This window comes from Aythya fuligula, chromosome Z, assembly GCF_009819795.1.
Source record: "Aythya fuligula isolate bAytFul2 chromosome Z, bAytFul2.pri, whole genome shotgun sequence".
NCBI classification, from domain to species: Eukaryota; Metazoa; Chordata; class Aves; order Anseriformes; family Anatidae; genus Aythya; species Aythya fuligula.
Genome location: NC_045593.1, coordinates 25,270,437 through 25,293,548, shown reverse-complemented (window position 1 = coordinate 25,293,548; position 23,112 = coordinate 25,270,437). Strand labels below are relative to the sequence as shown.

The window sequence follows — 23,112 nt, the reverse complement described above, 5'->3', positions numbered from 1 at the left end:
GTTAAGAGGAAGAAACAGCAAAAGGAACCATAAGAAATGTTCTCCTGGTACTTTTCCACCACATCTATATGTACCAATAAAAATTCAGCCTCTTGAAAAGAGGCAGGAAAGCTATCGGTCTACTAAAAGATCAAGAAAGCTATCAATTTGTAAAGCTTTCTCCTTTATCTAAAATTAGTATAAAAAAAAAAACAACACTGTTCCCGTGAGACATGTTAAACAATACTCTGACAAGTTCCTTTTTCCTCTAGTAATAAGGCTAGAGGAAGCCTTTTATCTCTGGAAAACACGCCTCGTGGTGGAGAGCTTGCTAAATGTAAGCAAACAACTGCTAATGCAAAGGTGTCTTTGCACCCAGCAAGACCATTATCACCACAGCTACAGGCTTTTTGCTAATCGTACAAGGTCCTGTAAAGATCATTGTTTTGACTTGTCATCTGGTACCAACCTCTGGTTCACATATCTGTTATGAGGCACAGTTTAAGCACAGGTTAACACCTTGAAAATTTGGAACAAACTGAAAAGAGAGGATCCAGTAATACAAACAATTCACTGACAGTCAAGTAAAGGCCAACCTTAGGCCTGTTTTTGCTTTAAGACAAGACAAGCAGCAGCAGATAAAGAAGGAAGAGATGTCCAAGAAACAAGAGCTCCACCAGCACTGCTTACAGGAACAGGTGCTAAGGACAGAGAACTGTCTATAATCAAAGGACAAAATTTCTAATTGAGATGGGGGAACATGAAAGCATGTTCAATTCAGTTCTGTCTTCCATTGCTGTAGAGCTTTTGAGCCTGATCACCCTAGTCTAAAACTATCGAGAATAACAGCAATCAGCGATAACCACACATCACCAGCTCCATGGTATTATACACTTATTGGTTGCTGAAAACTAACCTAAGTGGACACTACAGATTTCCACAGCACATACCCCTAATACTTTTAAGAAGAAATAAAGGGCCTTTATCAACCTAATGATGTTTATCTTACAGAATTTAAACACACGATGATGTTAAACATCATTTAATCAACTCTACAGGTAAACAGTTCACTCAAAATACTTAGATATATCTGTAACCAGCTCAATTAAAAAAAAAAAAGCCTAATATCATCTAAAAGTAAAAACAAATGAGTTTTTTTTTTTTTTATACATACACGCTAGCAGATTTCTGTTGCTTTCTGACTGATAAATTAAGACAGCAATTGAATCTTCTCCGAAGGAATCATTTCATATTAACATTTCACCTCCCTACTGAAAGGCGTTTCTTACAAGTGGATTGGCAATGTTACACAAAAAAAATTTAAATAGTACAATTGCATATATTTTCATATAGAAAACAGCGAACCAAGGACTACATAGTAGTTTTTAAAACACCATTTAGAGATTCAAATTCTGACTTGGTAAGGATTTGTAAAATAGTAACAGTATTCATACTAAACAAAAAAACAACACATACCCCAACAATCCTTTTCATAGCATCCAGCTTTGCAGAATCTTTACTGCTTTCCAGCATTTGTTTTAGGTCTTCATTTCTATGGTAGAAACACAGAAAAGCATCAATTAGATAAATTAAGAAAAAAAGTTGGAATACCATTTTTTATATTCTTGCATAATTCCAGCAGCTTCAGATAGAGCGCTTCTCTTTCTTGCCCATTTTTAAACTGTATTTGTTAACATTCTGGCCTAGAATAATGATGTGTTTAGTAAAAGGATCTATCCAATTCCAACAATAAATCAAGCCCATGCAACTTTAATAGCTAATCCCAGCCTAGAAGGTTGAAGTCTTGAAGCAACAGCATAGTTCAGTTTGAACCAATTATTCAATTATTCACTCCCCATCAACCCCTCCAGCACAGCAAGAGTCAGATGCAATAGCTCGAGGCTGACATGTTTGTGCTAAAATATAGTATCAATTTAATGTTAACCACTGAAAAAACCCAATAGCAAGTTTCAGGATGGCCTGAATTCCGACAAGAATCAAGTACACAACCTTATTTTTACATGTGCCTTTTCAAATTGTAAATTGCCATTCATTCACTTCAGAGTGAAAACCTCAGATCAGCAGTATATCTATTCTACATACCATAAGATTAAGGCAGCCACATGGTTGGACACATAAATCCAAGTACTTTTTTTTTTTTTTTTTTTTTTTTTTTTTTTTTTTTTTTACAGCCAAAGCAAGATTCTAGCATGAAAATATTAACTTGAAAAGGATGAAAGGATGTTCTCTCACAGATACAGCTTCTCATTACCAAGCTCTAATACAAACCCTAACCTTGTTTGGCTTTTTGAATGCAAAGAAATCACAGTCTATTAACGTAGGTTAACTGCATTTATAGACACTGAGAATTTACAAAAGTTTATTTGAAGAAATAACCTTCTGTGATTCCTAGATAGCTAGATTGGGGGGGAAAAAACGACCATGCAGTTGGCCTGGATAAAATAACTGCAAAATTCCAAAGATCTCTGAAAATTTTCTAAGACTTACAAACCCTTTGAGCTCTCACAGTGAAAAAGCAACATGGAAATCCAGAGACTGGACTTGAAAAGTGAATATGAAAATTGAAATATATACTGATTATATATATACACACATAATTTGAGATAGAGAGGAAAAGGCAGTTTAAGTCAAAATAAAAAATTAGTTACTAGACAAAATTTTGTCAGCTGTTCCTTCACTAAGCACCAAACTGCATTTTTCCTACTTGAGAAGAATAGAGATGATTTCTCATATTCTCAGACCCAATACTGCAACTATTCCCTGCATCCCGATGAGAAATACACATCACTTTTACACTTCAGTACACATCCGCAATATTAAGAGCCACAGTCAAAGGAAAAAAAATAGTTTCCCTATTAAGCCAAAAGAAAGACACGCAAAAAAAAAAAAAAAAAAAAAAACCACAAACCAACAAAGTAGATACCTGCAGGCGACCTCCAAGTGAGATCTAGCTACTTTTTCAAAAACTAGTATTTCATGAAATGCTTCAGCAACAGGTATGACCTGTTTTAAGTACCGGCTTCACGTAACAGCTTAAATATTTAAGCATTATATTTGAAAGAAAAAAGTGGAAGTATTTCATTTTCTTGCCTGCTTCAGCATCATTTCCCAAATATCGCTGGGAACCCCTCCTATTTTCCCTGCTTGACACATAGCAATTTACTGCTGTCAGTTATTCCTGGAAGTGCTCAAAGAACTGTCAGTCAGTCCACTACTGCTGCCTTTTTTTTTTTTTTTTTTTAATTATTTGTTTCTGTCCCTTACATTATACGCCCTATCAAACTTTGTTCTGTAGTTTTACATCCTGTTGAAGCCAGTTTATTTTGTTTATAGTTGACCTTCCCATCCAGTGCAAGTAGTAACATCCAGTGTACCATGGTTGTTGTTCAACATTAAATGAACATATATCAATATATTATATTATATTACTTATTAATTAATTATTAATAATTATTGTCCAACATTAAAAGTTGAATGAAAAAAAGAAATATGTCAAAAAATTCCCTAGAGAAAGTAGAAAGTATGCAGACAGTGATTTGACTTTGAAAATCAAGTAGGAAAAAATGGAGGAAGTTACACAGGACAGGATTCAAGCACATGTTGAAAACTAACTGACTGAAGCTGGGAATGACCGAAGCAGAAAGCATCTACAGGATGAGTTACTACTGCAACAAATAAAGACAATAAAAGGTGAATTTAAGACATGAAGACAAAAGAAAAAGTACTTGATGAAGTTTAATTAAAACTGCTTAAGGAATATTTTCTAACACATATTTCAAATAAAAATATTTTGAAGTGTTAATAGGAAAGATAAAATCAGAAACTAAAACATGAATACCTGCCAACATTGCTTTCCTAAGACCAAAGAAGCAGGGAAAAAAAAAAGTAAAAAAAAAAAAAAAAAAAAACAAGTTCTTGATGAATCCATTTGGAAACTAGTATCTAAGTAACTGATGATTTGTTTTAAACTCTATCACAAATTGTAATCTGGAATTAGCAAGCATTAGATACTTACAGAGAAAAATATTGTTCCATATATTCGTAATCATCATCGGCAAGCCGTTTTTATTCTACACTTACATACGGTTTCAGTGTAACTTCGAGGTTTCCTCCTTTAAAAGCAGATTTAATAGTGCAAGAAACCTCAATTATTTTACCCAGTATTGTAGAATTTTGTTCCATCCTTTGAAGTACAGTGTATAAAGAAAGACCACTGCACTCAACCAAGCTTGCCTGCTGAGATTGAAGCCTACTCAGAAAAGAAAATCGTATAATCTTATTATGTAACAGGATACCCACTCCCTTGCTGTTTTAACTTCTAGAAACAAATATCCTATGTAGATTTCAAAGGTCACTTCTGTCCAAAAACAACTCTTATCAGCAGCCTCTAACAAGAGTAAAGGCAAATACATTTCAGTCTTTCATAGTATAATTAAATAAAGTACGCTTCTGTACTGGGTCTGGCTGGAATGTTAACTTTCCCGGCAGCAGCCCATTCAGTGCCGTACTCTGTACTTGTAGCTGAACAGCAGTGTTATCACACCAGTGATGTGTCTACTGCTGAGCAGCAGTGGCACAGCATTGGGCCTTTCTCTAACCCTCCTAGGGGGTGGGCAAAAAGTGAGGAGAGAAGCATCACCAGGGCAGCTGACCTAAACCAATCAAAGGGATATTCCATACCATGTGGTGTCACACTCAGCAATAAAAGGTGGAAACAGGAAGAAGAGGGGAGGGGTGGGCTCTCGTTGGGAAACGTCGGTCCTCCTCTCGAACACCGGCTGCGTGTGTTGAGGCCCTGCTTCAAGGACGTGGTCAATCATCGCTCATTTGTGGGAAGTAGAGAGTAATTTCTTTCCTCTGCACTTCCATATAGCCTTCATTTATTTTGTTTGTTTGTTTTCCTCCCTTCTTTTTATTTTTCCTTTTCCCCTCCCTCTTCCCCTTTCCCTTTTTATTTCCCCTTAGTTAAATTGTTTAGTTCATGGTAGTCTTTATTTAATTATTATAATTATTTCCCTTTAATTAAATTATCCTTATCTCAACCCGTGAGTTGTTCTTTGCTTTACTTCTCCCCCTCCTTATCTAAAGGAGGGGGAGTGAGAGAGCGGTTGTGGGGTTTAGCTGCCCAGCACGGTAAAACCACCACAGTCCTTTTTGGCGCCCACCGTGGGGCTCGAAGGGTTGAGATAACAATAGAATTGATTAAACGCATACAACTAACACACTTGCTTGCTAGTAACCATGTTCCTTGCCCTGTTAATAATAATAGCTTTGTTCATATGTCATGCAATCCGTGTCATATTCTCCTTTCTCCTATATATCCGATCCGACAAAGTGCTACAATCTGTGTTCACTGTTTTTAATTCGCTGTGCTGCCAAGCACTGACCTTGGTTTTAATCTGGAATTCAGGCTCTGCGCTGTTATCATTTGGGTCCCATGGAAACTATCTTTCAGAGAATATTCAGAACTACACTGCCTTCCTTTTCTCATCTGGACACCAGTTTATTAATAATATCAGGAATGGTACCTTTCCCTTCTTTCACAGTGGGCTAATTACAACAGTTTGGGACTATTTTGAAGATCCATCTGCAACCCATGTATTGCTATTTCTAATTCTGAATAACAGGTTTCATTTTCTCTCTAAGATTAGTCGATTGTTTAGAAAACTTATTTGGGAATCTGTCCCGAAACAGTCTCGTGGTGAGTGGCACGGTGTGTGGGATGATGTTAGCAGATACCTGTCACGAGTGTCTCCTCCAATAGTTTTGAACTTCACCCTTGAGCAAGTGCTAAATCCTAAAAACTTGGTAGAATGTTTGAGAGTTGTATGTCCTGATCCTGATAATGCCGGAGAACAACAGCTTGCAGCATTGTGCTGGGTTCTGGTTTATTCCTATCAAACACTGTTTAACATCATCCAGCAACTTGAAGAGAGGGAGGAAGTCTCTGAATCTGATGACCAAGTAACACATGCTGTGGCTGACCCAGAGGACCAACCAACTATGGTATCAGTCGCCCCCATAGTCAAGTCAAAACAATGGAAACGGAGGTCAGCTCGTTTAGTAAGAAGGCTCTCCTAAGAAGGAGGGAGAAGGGGAATTGGCAGGCACCTCTAAAGCAGAGCCGTCACAAAAACAGCAGGAAGACGAGACGGAAATCATAAAGGAATCAGAAATCACTCGATCCTTATCCCTGAGTGAGATGCGAGAAATACGAAAGGATTATGGTCGACGCCCAGGTGAACACATCCTCACTTGGCTGCTCCGATGCTGGGGCCAGTAGCCTACAATTAGAAGGCAATGAAGCCAAGCAGCTGGGATCCCTCTCTAGAGAAAGGGTAATCGATAAAGTAATCGGGAGAGGAGCACAGGCCCTCAGCCTCTGGAGACGACTCCTGGCAGCTATCAAAGAAAGATATCCCCATAAGGAAGATATTGTATATCACATAGGCAAGTGGACCACTGTGGATAAAGGTCTCCAACATCTGCAGGAATTAGCTGTGCGGGAGATGATTTATAGTGATTTGGACAATGCCCAGACACCTCAAGACCCCAATGAAGTCCAGTGCACAACATCCATGTGGCGTAAATTTGTGCGGAGTGCACCATCAGCACATGCCAGTACCCTGGCAGCAATTCACTGGGATGAGGGGATGGGACCAACAATGTATGATGTCTCCTGCCAACTTCAAAAATATGAAGACAATCTCTCTGCTCCGCTACAGTCCTGTGTCTCAGCTGTGGAGAAATTGTCTAAAGGACTTGACAAGCTTGTGGAGAAAGTATATTCCCCCTCATCTAGACAGAGTGATACTTCAGCCACTAAGAATCAGCATTCGCCTGCTCAAGAGAGAGAGTACCCAAGACGTACACCACGTGGCACCTTGTGGTTTTATCTGCGTGACCATGGGGAAGATATGAGGAAATGGGATGGTGTACCTACTTCAACCCTAGCTGCTCGGGTACGTGAACTGAAAGGAAATATAGCAGCAAGAAGAGGGGCTCCTAAGAGAAATGCTGCTCCAGTTTCTATTGGGCAGTACCCCAGAGGCAGTAGAAGAGCTGATGTTATTCTTGACCATGATGAAGGGACCTCTACCTCTCATTTGCAAGAATTAAGTGGCAGACACTCCAGCCAGGACTAGAGGGGCCCTGCCTCTGGCCAGGTAGAGGAGAGGGATAACCGGATTTATTGGACTGTGTGGATCCGATGGCCTGGAACATCAGAACCACAGGAATGCAAAGCTTTAGTGGACACTGGCGCACAATGTACCTTAATGCCATCAGGCTACCAAGGGACAGAACTCACCTGTATCTCTGGAGTGACAGGGGGATCCCAACAACTATCTGTACTGGAAGCTGAAGTGAGTCTAACTGGGAATGAGTGGCAAAAGCATCCCATTGTGACTGGCCCAGAGGCTCCGTGCATCCTTGGCATAGACTATCTCAAGAGAGGGTACTTCAAGGATCCAAAAGGATACCGGTGGGCTTTTGGCATAGCTGCTTTGAGCACAGAGAAGATTAGGCAGCTGTCTACCCTGCCTGGCCTTTCAGAAGACCCTTCTGTCGTAGGATTGCTGAAGGTTGAAGAACAACAGGTACCAATTGCTACTACAACGGTGCACCGACAGCAGTATCGCACCAACCGAGACTCCCTGATTCCCATCCATGTGTTGGTTCACTGACTGGAGAGTCAGGGAGTAATCAGCAAGACTCGCTCACCCTTTAATAGTCCCATATGGCCAGTACGAAAGTCTAATGGCGAGTGGAGGCTAACAGTGGACTATCGAGGCCTGAATGACGTCACGCCACCACTGAGTGCTGCAGTGCCGGACATGCTAGAACTTCAGTACGAACTAGAGTCAAAGGCAGCCAAGTGGTATGCCACAATTGATATTGCTAATGCATTTTTCTCCATCCCTTTAGCAGCAGCATGCAGGCCGCAGTTTGCTTTCACTTGGAGGGGCATCCAATACACCTGGAATCGGCTGCCCCAGGGGTGGAAACACAGCCCTACCATTTGCCATGGACTGATCCAGTCTGCACTGGAGCAAGGGGGAGCTCCTGAGCACCTTCAGTACATTGACGACATCCTCGTGTGGGGCAACACAGCAGAAGAAGTTTTTGAGAAAGGGAAGAAAATAATCCAAATTCTCCTGAAAGCTGGTTTTGCCATTAAAAAGAGCAAGGTCAAGGGGCCTACACAGGAAATCCAGTTCTTGGGGGTAAAATGGCAGGATGGACGTCGCCATATTCCAATGGATGTGATCAATAAAATAACAGCAATGTCTCCGCCAACTAGCAAAAAGGAAACGCAAGCTTTCCTAGGCCTCGTGGGATTCTGGAGAATGCATGTGCCAGGCTTGTGTCAGCTTGTGAGTCCTCTATATCGAGTGACTCGAAAGAGAAACTATTTTGAGTGGGGCCCTGAGCAACAACAGGCATTTGAACAAATCAAACAAGAAATAGCTCGTGCAGTAGCCCTTGGGCCTGTCCGTACTGGACCAGCTGTGCAAAATATACTGTACACTGCAGCTGGGGAGCATGGGCTCACCTGGAGCCTTTGGCAGAAAACCCCAGAAGAAACTCGAGGTCGACCTCTGGGCTTCTGGAGTCGGGGCTATCGAGGATCAGAAGCCAATTACACCCCAACTGAAAAGGAAATACTCACAGCATATGAGGGTGTTCGAGCTGCTTCAGAAGTTGTGGGTACAGAGGCACAGCTCCTCTTGGCACCGCGGCTACCTGTGTTACATTGGATGTTCAAAGAGAAAATTCCCACTACACACCATGCAACTGATGCTACATGGAGTAAGTGGATAGCGTTAATTACACAGCGGGCTCGAATGGGAAAACCCAATCGCCCAGGAATCCTGGAAGAGATTATGGACTGGCCGGAAGGCAGAGATTTCGGAGTGCCAACAGAAGAGGTAACCCGTGCTGAAGAGGCACCACCATACAATGAGTTGCCAGAAGACAGAAAGCAGTATGCGTTGTTTACTGACGGATCCTGCCGTGTGATAGGGAGCCATCGGAAATGGAAAGTTGCTGTGTGGAATCCCATACGACGAGTTGTGGAAGCCATGGAAGGGGAAGGTGAGTCGAGTCAGTATGCAGAAGTAAAAGCCATACAACTAGCCCTAGATATCGCTGAAAGAGAAAATTGGCCAGTATTGTATCTTTATACTGACTCATGGATGGTGGCAAATGCTCTGTGGGGGTGGCTGCAGCAATGGAAAGAGAGCAACTGGCAGCGCAGAGGTAAGCCTATCTGGGCTGCTACCCTGTGGCAAGATATTGCTGCCCGGGTAGAAAACCTGGATGTTAAAGTACGTCATGTAGATGCCCACATGCCCAAGAGTCGCACTACTGAAGAACATCAGAACAACAAAGAAGTGGATCGAGCTTCGAAAATTGAAGTGGCTCAGGTGGACCTAGACTGGGAACGTAAGGGTGAGCTGTTTGTAGCTCGATGGGCCCATGAAACATCAGGACATCTGGGGAGAGATGCCACTTACAGATGGGCTCATGATCGAGGGGTGGACTTGACCATTGAGGCCATCACACAGGTTACCCATGAGTGTGAGACCTGTGCTGCAATCAAGAAAGCCATGAAGGTAAAATCTCCCTGGAACAGGGGGAGATGGCTAGGGTTTCAATATGGTGAGGCCTGGCAAATTGACTATATCGGACCACTCCCAAAAACTCGCCAAGGCAAACGGTACATACTCACCATGGTAGAAGCAACTACTGGGTGGCTGGAAACATACCCTGTAAACCATGCCACGGCCCGAAACACTATCTTGGGCCTGGAAAGACAAGTATTGTGGCGTCATGGTACACCAGAGAGAATTGAGTCTGACAATGGGAGTCATTTCCGAAACAGTCTTGTTACCTCCTGGGCAAAGAGGCATGGTATTGAGTGGGTGTACCACATCCCTTATCACCCACAAGCCTCTGGGAAGGTTGAGAGGTACAATGGACTGTTAAAGACTATGTTACGAGCATTAGGTGCTGGGACGTGGAAACAATGGGACACAAATCTACCAGAAGCCACTTGGCTAGTTAACAATAGGGGGTCTGACAGCCGTGCTGGTCCTGCCGAAACAAAACCCCTATACACTGTGAAAGGAGCTAAGGTTCCCGTAGTGCATATAGGAAGGTGGATGGGGAAGGCAGTGTGGGTTGCTCCTGCCTCGGGAAAAGGCAAACCCACTCGTGGGATTGTCTTCACCCAAGGACCAGGGTATACCTGGTGGGTCATGCAAAAGAATGGGGATATCAAGTGTGTGCCTCAAGGAGATTTGACATTGAGAGAAAACTAATCTATAATCTAAGTTATATGTTGTAGGAAGATGCTGTAGGATCAACGACAGGTCAACTTTGCAAGGAGCCAGGCAGTGCAACAAGGACTTGAGCTAAGCTGGTGCTGGTGTCCAGACATCCAACTCCGCCTGCCTTGAGTGGCCACTTTGGCAGATGAAGACCTAATCATCAATAGTTCTTATGAACATTTTCCAAGAAAGACCTATGGAATGAAAAGATACACCTGCCTATTAATCCTGTCCTGTTAAATCCTTGTCCTGTTAAAGGACAAGGAATAATGATGAGAATGCTTGTATGCTAAAGTATGGGGATCTGAGTGTGACACAAATGTTATGGAATAAGGGGTGGAGGTTGTACTGTGTCTGGCTGGAATGTTAACTTTCCCTGCAGCAGCCCATACAGTGCCGTACTCTGCACTTGTAGGTGGAACAGCAGTGTTATCACACCTGTGTTGTGTCTACTGCTGAGCAGTGCTGGCACAGCATTGGGCCTTTCTCTAACCCTCCTAGGGGGTGGGCAAAAAGTGAGGAGAGAAGCATCACCAGGGCAGCTGACCTAAACCAACCAAAGGGATATTCCATACCATGTGGTGTCACACTCAGCAATAAAAGGTGGAAACAGGAAGAAGAGGGGAGGGGTGGGCTCTCGTTGGGAAACGTCGGTCCTCCTCTCGAACACCGGCTGCGTGCGTTGAGGCCTTGCTTCAAGGACGTGGTCAATCATCGCTTATTTGTGGGAAGTAGAGAGTAATTTCTTTCCTCTGCACTTCCATATAGCCTTCATTTATTTTGTTTGTTTGTTTTCCTCCCTTCTTTTTATTTTTCCTTTTCCCCTCCCTTTTCCCCTTTCCCTTTTTATTTCCCCTTAATTATAATAATTAAATAAAGACTACTATGAACTAAACAATTTAACTATTTCCCTTTAATTAAATTATCCTTATCTCAACCCGTGAGTTGTTCTTTGCTTTACTTCTCCCCCTCCTCATCTAAAGGAGGGGGAGTGAGAGAGCGGTTGTGGGGTTTAGCTGCCCAGCACGGTAAAACCACCACAGCTTCAACAATATTTTTATCTTCTGAATATTAAGACGACTTAAGGGAATTTGAATCAAGTAAAATCCCTAAAAAAAAAAAAAACTTCACACTGCCGTTTGTTTCTATACTCATTAATTCCCCTGAAGTGACAGTTCTTCAGTGCACAACATTAGACAAATAATGTCTTCATCACTTATAGGTCTACCTGCTAAAAACTCATGAAAGCGTAAGCAACTGTCCTGCTACATCAATACTTTTGCCACTCCCTACTAAAACTTTAAGGATGATTTTAGCCTACACTGTTACATACATGTTGTAGGTAACTGACATATAAACCATTACGTCATCAGCAAAACCAGGTTTAAAGTAGCCTAATCTGATAGCTATGGATGATACTGAGCTCTTCTAAGCAGGACAGTATTCAACCCAACAACAAGAGGTGCAAATAAAAAATCATGAAAAATTTACAGCCTGTGAGGTAGTTTTCTCTCCTGACAGTAAGGAGGGGTGAAAATGCTTTCTCTTGTGTTTTTCCCCCACTCAAGGAACAAAACAAACAAACAAAAAAAAACAGGAATCTTACCCGTCTGACAACTGCTGCATCTAAGAATTTCAGTAAGGTTTCCCATAGTTATAATCAAACATCTTTACCTCCATAATACATCCCCACTGTCCTAAGAAACTGGATAGTTTTTAAAGCACTAGTATGTGAATTTAATTAGAAATGTTATACCCGTATACAACTTTAACAGTCTATGAAACACACTTATTATTTGTGCATCACCTGACAAAAAAAAAAAAAGGCTGTAAGTCATTTTTTCAGTTAATTTTTTTCATTTATTCATTCAATAAACGACTTCAGTTTAAGCCATTTATTCAGTTTTCAATACTAGTGACCTAGTAGTTTCAATACTAGTGACCTAGTGACCTTTGTGATCTTTACTACCATGAAGTTCTACTCCTCGATATAAGTATTTGACCAAAGATTCAAAGAGAGCACGTTAAGTAGAAGAAGAGGATTTCTAATTTTCTTCTAAGTCTTTACGTTTTGTGACTGTAGCCTTTGATCATTTGTATTCCCACCTCAAAGCACTGCTTTTTGTTTTGGTTTTGTCTTTGCAACATTTTTGGATGTAACAGGACTATAAATATGAAAGTGTCTATGATGGCTCTACAGGTTAGTACTCATCTTCTAGATGCTACTTTAAGAAAGAAATCAAGAAGTTCTTAATCTCATGATCACTCCATCCACTTGCATGTAAAAAAAAAAAAAATAAAAAAATCACCCCCACATGCCAAAATAAAAGCTCAGAAACCTAGAACTCAGCATTCAAGATAACATGCTGTTGAATTATATTAACAGCCTGGATCTTAAGCCAGAAGCTGAGCAACAGAGCAGGATGTGCTACTCAGCTGTAAAGGAACCTGACCATTATTCTCCATTTCAATTAACCACCAACAGCAACTAGAGAACAGCTGAAAAATAGGTCATATTCTTGTCAGATCACACCTGGTCGCAAAAACTGGCCTCTTGCCTAGATCAAAACTTGGATCTCAGTTTCTGCTGAACGACTCTATCCATCTCTACCAAAACAAACAAAAAAATGCCAAAAAGGGTAGGTATACATACATCGTTAAGATTTAAATCAGCTATGCCAGTGATAAATCTAGGCCTCTCCCTCCATTTCTGTCTTCTTATAGGAACTATTATAAAGCTCTAAGTGCAATACTTATTTCATCTGCAGCAAAATACTAAATCACAACCTGCAGCAAATAACTTGCCACTGCACCTACTTATTCCAAACAATTATTATTAAGAGAACGCTTAGTCACACTGTTAGGACATACTTTTTTTTACATCTCCTGTTCTCTTTTAGCAACACCATAATAAAAAACACATACATTGTTATTAATTGCAGCATTTCTAACAGTTACTGAAAGAAGTTACCCACAAACATTAAGGTTTTCCTCATAAAAAGCAGAAGTTTCGTAAGTAGCAAAACCAGCACCTGAAGCCCAAATGACAAGAAAAAGACACCAATGATTCTTCATCCACAAAAATCTTTACTCACTGAGATTTACCAGCCTGTGTTTTTATGAAAAAAGAATTTAATTATGATTCTCCATTCCATATGCATGCCTCTATAATCCGGGATCTGTTTTATCACCTCTGAGTACAGGGCAAGAACTTTATTTGAAGAACTGATGGTCAGATACAGGCTCTTCATTTGCAATGAGAGCACTGGATTACCGCATAGGTAAAATACAAGAAATGCCAAACAAATCCACAGCACAGAAGGAAGCAAACTTCACTATTTTTGATCCCATGGAACCACATGTCACAGAATGAGAACAGAAATTACAGATGTCCCATTTAAAGAGTTTTAACAACGCACTTTGTGTTTTAAGTTCTACAACTACAACATGCTTTCACCTACACATCAACCACATTGGTCTTATATTCAATCTTTACGAAACTTCAGTCTGGATTACATGTTTTCAACCACAGTATACTGACTTTATTTTATTTTACCTGCAGCCTCATAACAAAATGTTTCAACATTAAGTTCAAAACACTATGAATGTTACCAGGTTTGAAACACAAAATCCATACTGACAGCACAAATTAACTATTTTTGGCACTTCTGTAGTAATGAAGGTCCTAGGGAAGATTTCATACACACACCAAAAATCGGCTTTTTATAGTTCACAGGAGCTGCAAAATTCTTAAAATAAATTGGCTTAATCGAGCATAAACTCTACAAATCTGAACTTAACACTTACAGAGAAATGCAAATTGATTTTGGAGCTGCTTACCATGTTTTCCATAAAATGGAAGCTAGAACAGCAGTAAATACATGTTGTGATTTGAGTTTATTTTGCTGTTGATTTGGATTCTTCCTCTAGCAGGAAATTAAGAAATCCACATTTCACTGTGAGCATTTTGTTCTATACCACAAACTGTTTGAATGACATCTTGTGGTGCTATTCGGTATTGCTATCTTCTTTCATTATAACACTATTTATATTTATTATTGTTAATTCGTAACACTACCTTGGAATTCAACTATTATTTAAAGGGAGAGAATTCATGTGTACTGTGATTTAGAGAGAAATGATGACATCAGATATCTCCTGTTTTCTTCTAAGCCACAACTAACTTATTTTTCAAACTTAGAAGCAAGCATACGGCTCAGAAAGTGAACTTTGTATTTTTAAAACGCAGACAAAGATGCATGGAAAAACAGGATAACTGCAATATCAGAGACACAGAGAAGAACAAGACAGGTTATAGTTAAACCACCAAGAAAATTAACTTGTGTAATGATTGCTTTGCCACCGCTCTCAAAGCACTTGCAATCTGGACAGCTTTGGTACAGTCTCCTCCTTCTCAGTAAGCGAATACACAGAAAAGCATGAAGTTAACACTGGATAAAGCATCTTTCCAGCTCACTTCTGTCAAACTACACTGGTACCTAACCTGTGCTTGAGCAACCCAGAGCATGAACATCTGAAAGTTTCTGCTGCCACGAACATCAATGTAAATAACCTACACTTCAAAATCTCTAACCAGACAGCAGTTAATATGACAAAGTAGTTTGAAAGATCTTCTGGAGAGGACTATGATTTAATCTAAAGTGATCTAAAGTGAGTAGTTAAAAGACCCTACTTCACCCAGTCACAAGAAAGGTTGCTTCCTGTAGTCCTTTCAGATGATCAAGCAACACCACTATGTACAACCTCTTCTGATAGTGCCAACACCCCCAACACCACAGTAGTTTCTGAAAGAGAAAAATCATCCTTTGTGGCAGAGACCAGTTTCCTGAAGCCTGAAGAAGCGGCACCTAACCTGTTGACACTTAAACAGCTGTGTCCATTTACAGCCTGTCTTGAACAGGAGCGATCAGAATACACAGACATCTGCAGATCACTTAGAAGTATTGACAGATACAAAGGGATAAGAGAAAGAGGAGCAGTGCCAGCATTCCTGAAAATGATGAGGCTTCCTTTATACAAAAAAAGTGGTGCCATCTCTGCCAGAATCTACAAGTGTTAACACATTAATAGATACATGCTAACATTTCAGAAACACTGCTTAACAGCATTAAGATGTACTGCCATTCATCCTCTACCAGAATGCCAGAAATATTTAAATGACAAAAGAATTCTGGTTTTCTCAATTTAAGAAAACTACTAGGAAGAAGAACGGACCAGGCAAAAATAATCCTCAGAAAAGCAGAGCTAAGAAAATTGGATTTTTTTTTTTTTTGCCAACCTTACATTGTAACAACATTACAAAAGACATTTTAATGCCATTCATAATGCAGATCATAGCAACTGTCTACAGCAAATATATGACATAAGCATAATAAACATACAGAAGCCACAGCGAAGACCCTAAACTAGCATCTTTCTGAAAAGATACAAAAGCTTCAAAAAAATTTTATGACTGCATTACAGAGAATCAACAGTTCATTGCTTCCATCCTCACATGTGCCAAGTGCATGGCAATAGGAAAACATTCACCATGCCTCACTTTCCATCAGATCTGTCCAGTTTCAACTCGAGAAGTGCTCTGCCATTTAATGCTCCTGTTCCTGTACTGCATTTAGATCCTGTTGTGGTACCAACTATGTGGATCAGATTTTATCTTGTAGAGTCATCGTTTTACCTAAACCATTCATCTTCACTGGCTTGTACATCCTACTGAAGCTGGCATACCACTATATGAGTGGGCAGAGTGCCATCCTAACAGATGGGGAAAGAAAGCAGACTTGCCAATGAGCTACAGTATGCATCAAGTTTGAATATTAGGGCCGGACTCTCCTCCAAGAATTTCATAAATGGCAGTCTATACAAGCTTTCCATGACTGGTTGAACAGGATATGCCAAGGCAAAACTAAATCAATTTAAGACTCCAAGAACATCTCTGGCAGCTGTTGAAAGCAAGTTTTTAGCTCTGATGAATTTGGAAAAGTCTTCTGCACAGAGAATTGGGGAATGAGTACCTTAATGAAATCACCACCTTAGATCAGCTCTCAGCAAAACAAGCTTGCAAATCTCAGCAGAAAAAAAATGTGTTTGCAGTCCTGCCGAGTTTCCTGATGAATAGCTCAACAGAATGCTTAAGCCAGATCTGCAGGAAAAACTCTAATAAATTACAAATGTATTTTGCTTGGCAGGAATATAGTTTAAAGATGCAAATCAGTAAAGTTGAAAATGCTTGTTATAAATTTTGCCATCTGTTTCAATACTATACGTATCACTACCTGCTGATGTTACTCATACAGTTCACCTGAAAGTTTTTTACATTTCATTTAGATACAGCAACAAATAATTCTATCATTGAATTCATAACATGCCCAAGAACCAGACATTACTATATTTTAGTATTACAAGAAACTTTCTTTTTTAAAAAGCAATTAATATACATGAGAGTCCTTCATCTTCCCAGAATTAACAGTAATAGCTGCAGCCTAGCACATGCAACTAATGTTTCTGTCTCTCTTTCTAGTTTTCCTTTAAAACTGAAAAGTAGTTAGACATTTCATGCCCCTACACAGAGCAATGGTAGGCAATGTAATCATAAAAACTGACCCCATTAACTTAAGTGATCTGCATGGAAATGCATCTGGATGAGAGGGGGGGGGACCATGGACACTGTCTTCCTGGACTCCGCGAAGAAATCTGACACTGTCCCCCGTAAGATCCTCCGAGGGAAGCTGCTGAAGCATGGGCTGGATGAGCAGTGTGGTGGATCAACACCTGGTTGAACAGCTGGGCCTCGAGGGTAGTGCTCGGTGGTGCAAAGTGGTTGGAGGCCAGAAATGAGCAGCGTACCCCAGGGGTCACCACTGGGTCCAGTCCTGTTTAACATCTGCAGTAATGAGCTGGACAGTGGGGTAGAGTGCGCCCTCAGTACATTTGTGGATGACATGAAGCCAGGGGGAGTAGCTGATTCTCCAGAAGGCTGTACTGCCATCCAGAGGGACCTCCACAGGCCGGAGAGGTGGGCTGACAAGAATCCCATGAAGTTCAACAAGTGCAGAGGGCTGCCTCTGGGGAGGAACCACCCCAGGCACCAGGACAGGCTGGGGGCCACCCATCTGGAGAGCAGCTCTGCAGGAACAGACCTGTGCTTGCTGGTGAGCACCAAGCTGAACGTGAGCCAGCGATGGGCCCCTGCTGCTAAGAAGGCTGACGGTATTGGCTGCATTAGGCAAAGTATCGCCAGCAGTCAGGCGAGGTGATCCTGCCCCTCTGCTCAGGGCTGCTGAGGCTGCACCCGGAGTGCTGTGTCCAGTTCTGGGCCCCTGGTACGAGACAGACCTGGACATACTGGAAAGGGTCCCACAGAGCACTACAAAAATGAAGAAGGGACTGGAACATGTCTCCTGTGAGGAGAGGCTGAGAGAGCTGGGACTGTTCAGCCTGGAGAAGAGGAGGTTCGTGTATGCAAATACCCGAAGGGGTGGTGCAAAGAGGACGGAGCCGGGCTCTTTTCAGTGGTGTCCAGTGCCAGGACAAGGGGCAACGGGCACAAACCAGAACCACACAGTCACAGAATGGGCAGGGTTGGAAGGGACCTCTGAAGACCATCTGGTCCAACCCCCTTGCCGAGCAGGATCACCTAGAACACATGGCACAGGATGGCATCCAGGTGGGTTTTGAATGTCTCCAGAAAAGGAGACTCCACAGCCTCTCTGGGCAACCTGTGCCAGTGCTCTGTCAACCTCACAGTACAGAAATGCCCTCTCATATTCAGCCAGAACCTCCTGTGCTTCAGTCTGTGCCCATTGCCTCTCATCCTGTCACAGGGCACAACTGAAAAGAGACTGGCTCCATCCTCTTGACACCCTCCCCTTGGATATTTATACACATTGATGAGGTCTCCCCTTAGTCTTCTTTTTTCCAGGCTAAACAGGCCCAGCTCTCTCAGCCTGTTCTCGTATGACAGGTGCTCCAGTTCTCTCATTTTCTTTGTAGCCCTCCTCTGGACTCGCTCCAGTAGCTCCACGTCCCTCTTGCACTGAGCAGCCCAGAGCTGGACACAGCACTCCAGGTGTGGCCTCACCAGGGCTAAGTAGAGGGGGAGGATCACCTCCTTTGACCTGCTGGCAACACTCTTTCGAATGCAGCCCAGGATCCCGTTGGCCTTCTTGTCCACAAGGGCATATTGCTGGCCCACGGTCAGCTTGCTGTCCACCAGGACTCCCAGGTCCCTCTCTGCAGAGCTGCTCTCCAGCAGGCCAGTCCTCAGCCTGTGCTGGTGCTTGGGGTTATTCCTCCCTAGATGCAGGACCCTGCACTTGCCCTTGCTGAACTTCATGAGGTTCCTCTCGGCCCAACCCTCCAGCTTGTTGAGGTCCCTCTGAATGGCAGCACAGCCCTCTGGGGTATCAGCCACTCCTCTGAGCTTTGTGTCAGCAAACTTGCTGAGGGTGCACTCTGTCCCTTCATCCAGCTCACTGATGAACAAGGTGAACAACACTGGACCCAGTACTGACCTGTGGGGGACACCGCTAGCTACAAGCCTCCACCTAGATTCTGCAGCACTAAGCACAACCCTCTAAGCTCTGTCGTCTAGCCAATTGCCAATCCAACTCACCATCCACTCATCTATAAGAGGGCCCCTCGCTACAAGAAGGACATGGAGGTGCTTGAGCGGGTGCAGAGAAGGGCGACGAAGCTGGTGAGGGGCCTGGAGAACAAGTCCTACGAGGAGCGGCTGAGGGAGCTGGGCTTGTTCAGCCTGGAGAAGAGGAGGCTCAGGGGCGACCTTATTGCTCTTTATAGGTACCTCAAGGGAGGCTGTAGCGAGGTGGGGGTTGGTCTGTTCTCCCACGTGCCTGGTGACAGGACGAGGGGGAATGGGCTAAAGTTGAGCCAGGGGAGTTTTAGGTTAGATGTTAGGAAGAACTTCTTTACTGAAAGGGTTGTGAGGCATTGGAACAGGCTGCCCAGGGAAGTGGTGGAGTCACCATCCCTGGAAGTCTTCAAAAGACGTTTAGATGTAGAGCTTAGGGATATGGTTTAGTGGAGACTGCTAGCGTTAGGTCAGACGTTGGACTCGATGATCTTGAGGTCTCTTCCAACCTAGAAATTCTGTGATTCTGTAATCTACGCCACACCTCCTAAGCTTACCTATGAGGATGTTGTGGGAGACAGTGTCAAAAGCCTTGCTGAAGTCAAGGCAAACAACAGCCACTGATCTCCCTGATCTATCCAGCCAGTCATTCCATCATAAAAGGCTCTCAGATGGGTTAAGCATGATTTGCCCTTGGGGAATGCATGCTGACTGCTCCTGATCACCTTCTTTTCCTCCACATGCTTGGAGCTGACCTCCAGGATGAGCTGCTCCATCACCTGTCCAGGGATGAAGGCAAGGCTGACTGGCCTGTAGTTTCCTGAGTCCTCCTTCTCGTCCTTTTTGAAGACTGGCATTAACATCAGCTTTCTTCCAAACCTCAGGCACCTCCCCTGTTCTCCACAACCTTTCAGAGATGATGGAGAGTGACCTAGCAACAACACCAGCAAGCTCTCTCTGCAACCATGGGTGCACTCCATCAGGGCCCATGGATTTGTGGATGTCAAGTTTGCTTAAATCATCTCTGACTCCATCCTCTTCAACCAAGGGAACGTCCTCCTTTCTCCAGACTTCCTCTGTTGTCTGCAGGGCCTGAGATTGCTGAGGGCTGACCTTAGCAGTAAAAATTGAAGCAAAAAATACGTTCAGCAACTCTGCCTTCTCTATGCTTTGTCACCAGGGCACCCTCCCCATTCAGCAGCAGGCCAACATTTTCCCTAGTCTTCCTTTTTCTATTGATGTATTTGAAGAAGCCCTCGTTGTCCTTGACATTCCTTGCCAGAATGCAGGAGGTTCTCCCTGAACACCAGGTAGCATTTCTGTGCTGTGCAGGTGACAAAGCACTGGCAGAGGTGGCCCAGTTGTGGAGCCACCCTCCTTGCAGTTACTCAGAAGGCACCAGGACATGGTCCTGGGCAACCTGCTTCATGTGTCCCTGCTTGAGCAGGGGTTGGACCAGATGGTTCCAGAGGTTCTTTCCATCCTTAACCATTCTGTAAAACTCTCTCTCCATGCTACAGATGTAATTTTCCCTAGTGGAATATCCTACTACTTCTATCCTTGAAAATGCAAGACACAGAAATACATCTTGCACTTCTCTGTGCACACACTAGGGAGGGATCAGATCTGACCAGTTTAAAGAACACAAACCAAGAAGACACCATGTCTTCAACACAGGTTACAGGCACTGTCCTGAGAAGGTTTCCATTTCAGCTCGAGTTATAAGAAATTTTGTTTGCTTCTCAGTAAGGAGTTTGGGACCTATTAGGAGAGCTGACTAGATGGCATACATGCTCTACGCCTGATAAGTGACTACCTGCTTCTCTAACAATAATCCTCACTTGAAGTTCACTGCTAGAACATTGGCTTTTTCTTCCCACACAGATTTCATAAGCTATCCTGCAGTGTCCATTTCTCAAAACCTCTCACACAGATTAGGAGTTTACCACACAGGTTCAAGTGACGGCAAACTTCCTGTTTCAACAAGGACTTGTTTGTCAGCTGCAAAGACCACTGAGATCAAAAACTGCTTTCTTCTCAAGCCCCTTCTTCAGGGATCTTCTCTCCCCTTCTTTAAGTAAAGAAGCAAGCCTGGAACATAAATTAAAAAGACACACGCACATATCACAAGCTACTCAGCTACTCTGGTTCTTCCATATTCAGGAAGTCACACACAAATACATACACGCAAAGCCTCAGGACCCCAGAGCTGTATTTCTGCAACCACTGGATAGCCTCAGGTAGAATTACTTACTTTGGTTCCCACAGCTCCAGAAACATTGACAAATATACTCAGCCTGCAAAACAGTCTGAAATCTAGGATGAAATGAGTTTGTATATAGAATTACAGCCATGATCAAGGATCGGGGTATTCTCCTCTGTAGAAAAGTGTAAGAAGACCAATGGTTAAAAAATAAAGCACAAAGTTGTTTCCACAGAAAGGAACAACACAAGCAAGGCACAGGCAACATAAGTCAGATACAAACACAAGTCATTGGGGTATCTGTGTTAGCTAGGTCATTGAAAGTTTTAACTGGAACAGAATTAAAAAGCAGAAGATGTAGAGGAACAGCAGAGGCACAGAAGTATGAGTTGTACGGAAAACTGAGGAGGCCTACCAGCTGCTGTCTCATGGAGACAAGCATGAGAGTCACAGCAGCTTCACCTTGTTGTGATCTACTTCAGTGTGGCATAAAAATAAGCACATCAGTCGAGGTTTCTAAGCACAGATGCTCTCTTTGTGCAGAACAACCAAACTGAACAACAGGTGATTGATTTCCTAATGTACACGAGACCTTAGCTTATGGTCCTTTTTACTGGTCGCTCTAGGAATAGATTTCCAATTTGTTGTAGGATGCCATTCCAGCTTGGCAAGCCTCTTGATCCTTCCTAGATGCATTTTTTTGTCACTCCAACTCACTTTTCCTTTAAGGAGATAAAGGTTTTCGGTGTCCGTGCACTTTAGACCGTTTCCTTTTTTTTTTTTTTTTTTTTTTTTACCCCTCCTTCCCCCTGCCTATTTCCTCATTGTGACTCTGACTCCTGACCGCGTTAGCTCCCTCCCCTTTTACACCAGCCACCTCGTCACGGCCAACCACGTCCCCAGCTCCCGCAGACAAACTTCCGAGCGCTTCTCAAGACACACGGGAAGGCAAAATGAAAGTAGCGCCAACGCGGCTGGCTAGCAAAACTGATAAAAAGCTTTCACTGCAAAAAAAAAAAAAAAAAAAAAAAAAAAATCCTCCCCCCCCCCCCAAAAAAAAACAAAAAACACCTCCACAGCCGCGGGCACACCCCAAACGCCGCCACACGAACTCCCCCGCGGCCCTCCCTCACCCCCATCCCATCCCCTCCCCGCCGCCCGGGCCCGGCCCGGAAGCGCGGCCCGGGGAGACCCGGCCGCCCCTCAGCGCCCGGCCCCGCCGCCGGTCCCGTCCCGTCCCGCCCCGCCCCGCCCCGGCCCCTTCCTCACTTCTTGGTGTCGCTGCTGAAGAGCCCGAAGGCCGCGGGCACCGAAGGGGCCGTGGTGGGCGCCGCCTCCTGAGCCAGCTCGGGCGCCGCCTCGCCGGCCTGCTCGCCGTAGCCGTGCCCGTTACCGGACATGGCACCGCCGCCGCTCGCTGCCCGCTCCCACAAACTTAACGGCACGGAGCGGCGCGGAGCGGCACACACCCCCCGCCCAGCACCGGGCACGGGGCGGGAGGGCCACGTGATGGGGGGGGGACGGGACTCGGTCCGCCCCGCCCCGCCCCGCCCCGCCCCTCCCGGTGCCGCCCGGTGCCGCCGTCGCCTCAGCAACGCGGCCTGGCCCGGCCCGGCCGTGAGGCGGCCGTTGTAACGGCTGTAACCGCCGCGCTGACCGGCCCCTGGCGTGCCTGGGCGGGGAGGAAAGATAAAAGATGTCCAAACACACACACAAAAAAAAAAGTCTAAAATTGTCCGAACACACCAGAAAATTCCAAAAGACGTCCAAGCATACCAAAAAAAGCGTCCAAAAGATGTCCAAACACAGACCTTAAGCTCCCTGTGGCCTCAGCTGGGCAGAGGCTGTTTTATTTTTGTGTAGCCCAAATACTGCCGTGGCCCCTACACGCAGCAAAAGCAACTCCTGTTGCTTACAGTAACCAATACTACAAATTAACCAGCTTGGTACTAGTTAGTATTACA

General features: G+C 43.6%; 1 protein-coding gene across 5 annotated transcripts in view; it reads right to left on the bottom strand.

Moving 5' to 3' along the window:
* The window catches only part of AP3B1 (adaptor related protein complex 3 subunit beta 1), a 166,389-nt gene extending 143,766 nt beyond the window's left edge, over positions 1–22,623 (bottom strand). For 3 of the 5 annotated variants that reach the window (XM_032206131.1, XM_032206134.1, XM_032206133.1), the window contains exons 1-2: positions 22,418–22,623; positions 1,456–1,531 (exon numbers count right to left, since the gene is read on the bottom strand). In XM_032206131.1, coding sequence (XP_032062022.1) covers positions 1,456–1,531; positions 22,418–22,548 — 207 coding nt within the window. In that variant the 5' untranslated portion in view covers positions 22,549–22,623. Of the gene's footprint in view, positions 1–1,455; positions 1,532–4,015; positions 4,035–22,219; positions 22,247–22,417 lie in introns of those variants that run through there. The other 2 variants (XM_032206132.1, XM_032206130.1) reach the window with 2 other exon arrangements.
* Positions 22,624–23,112: the final 489 nt, after the last annotated feature.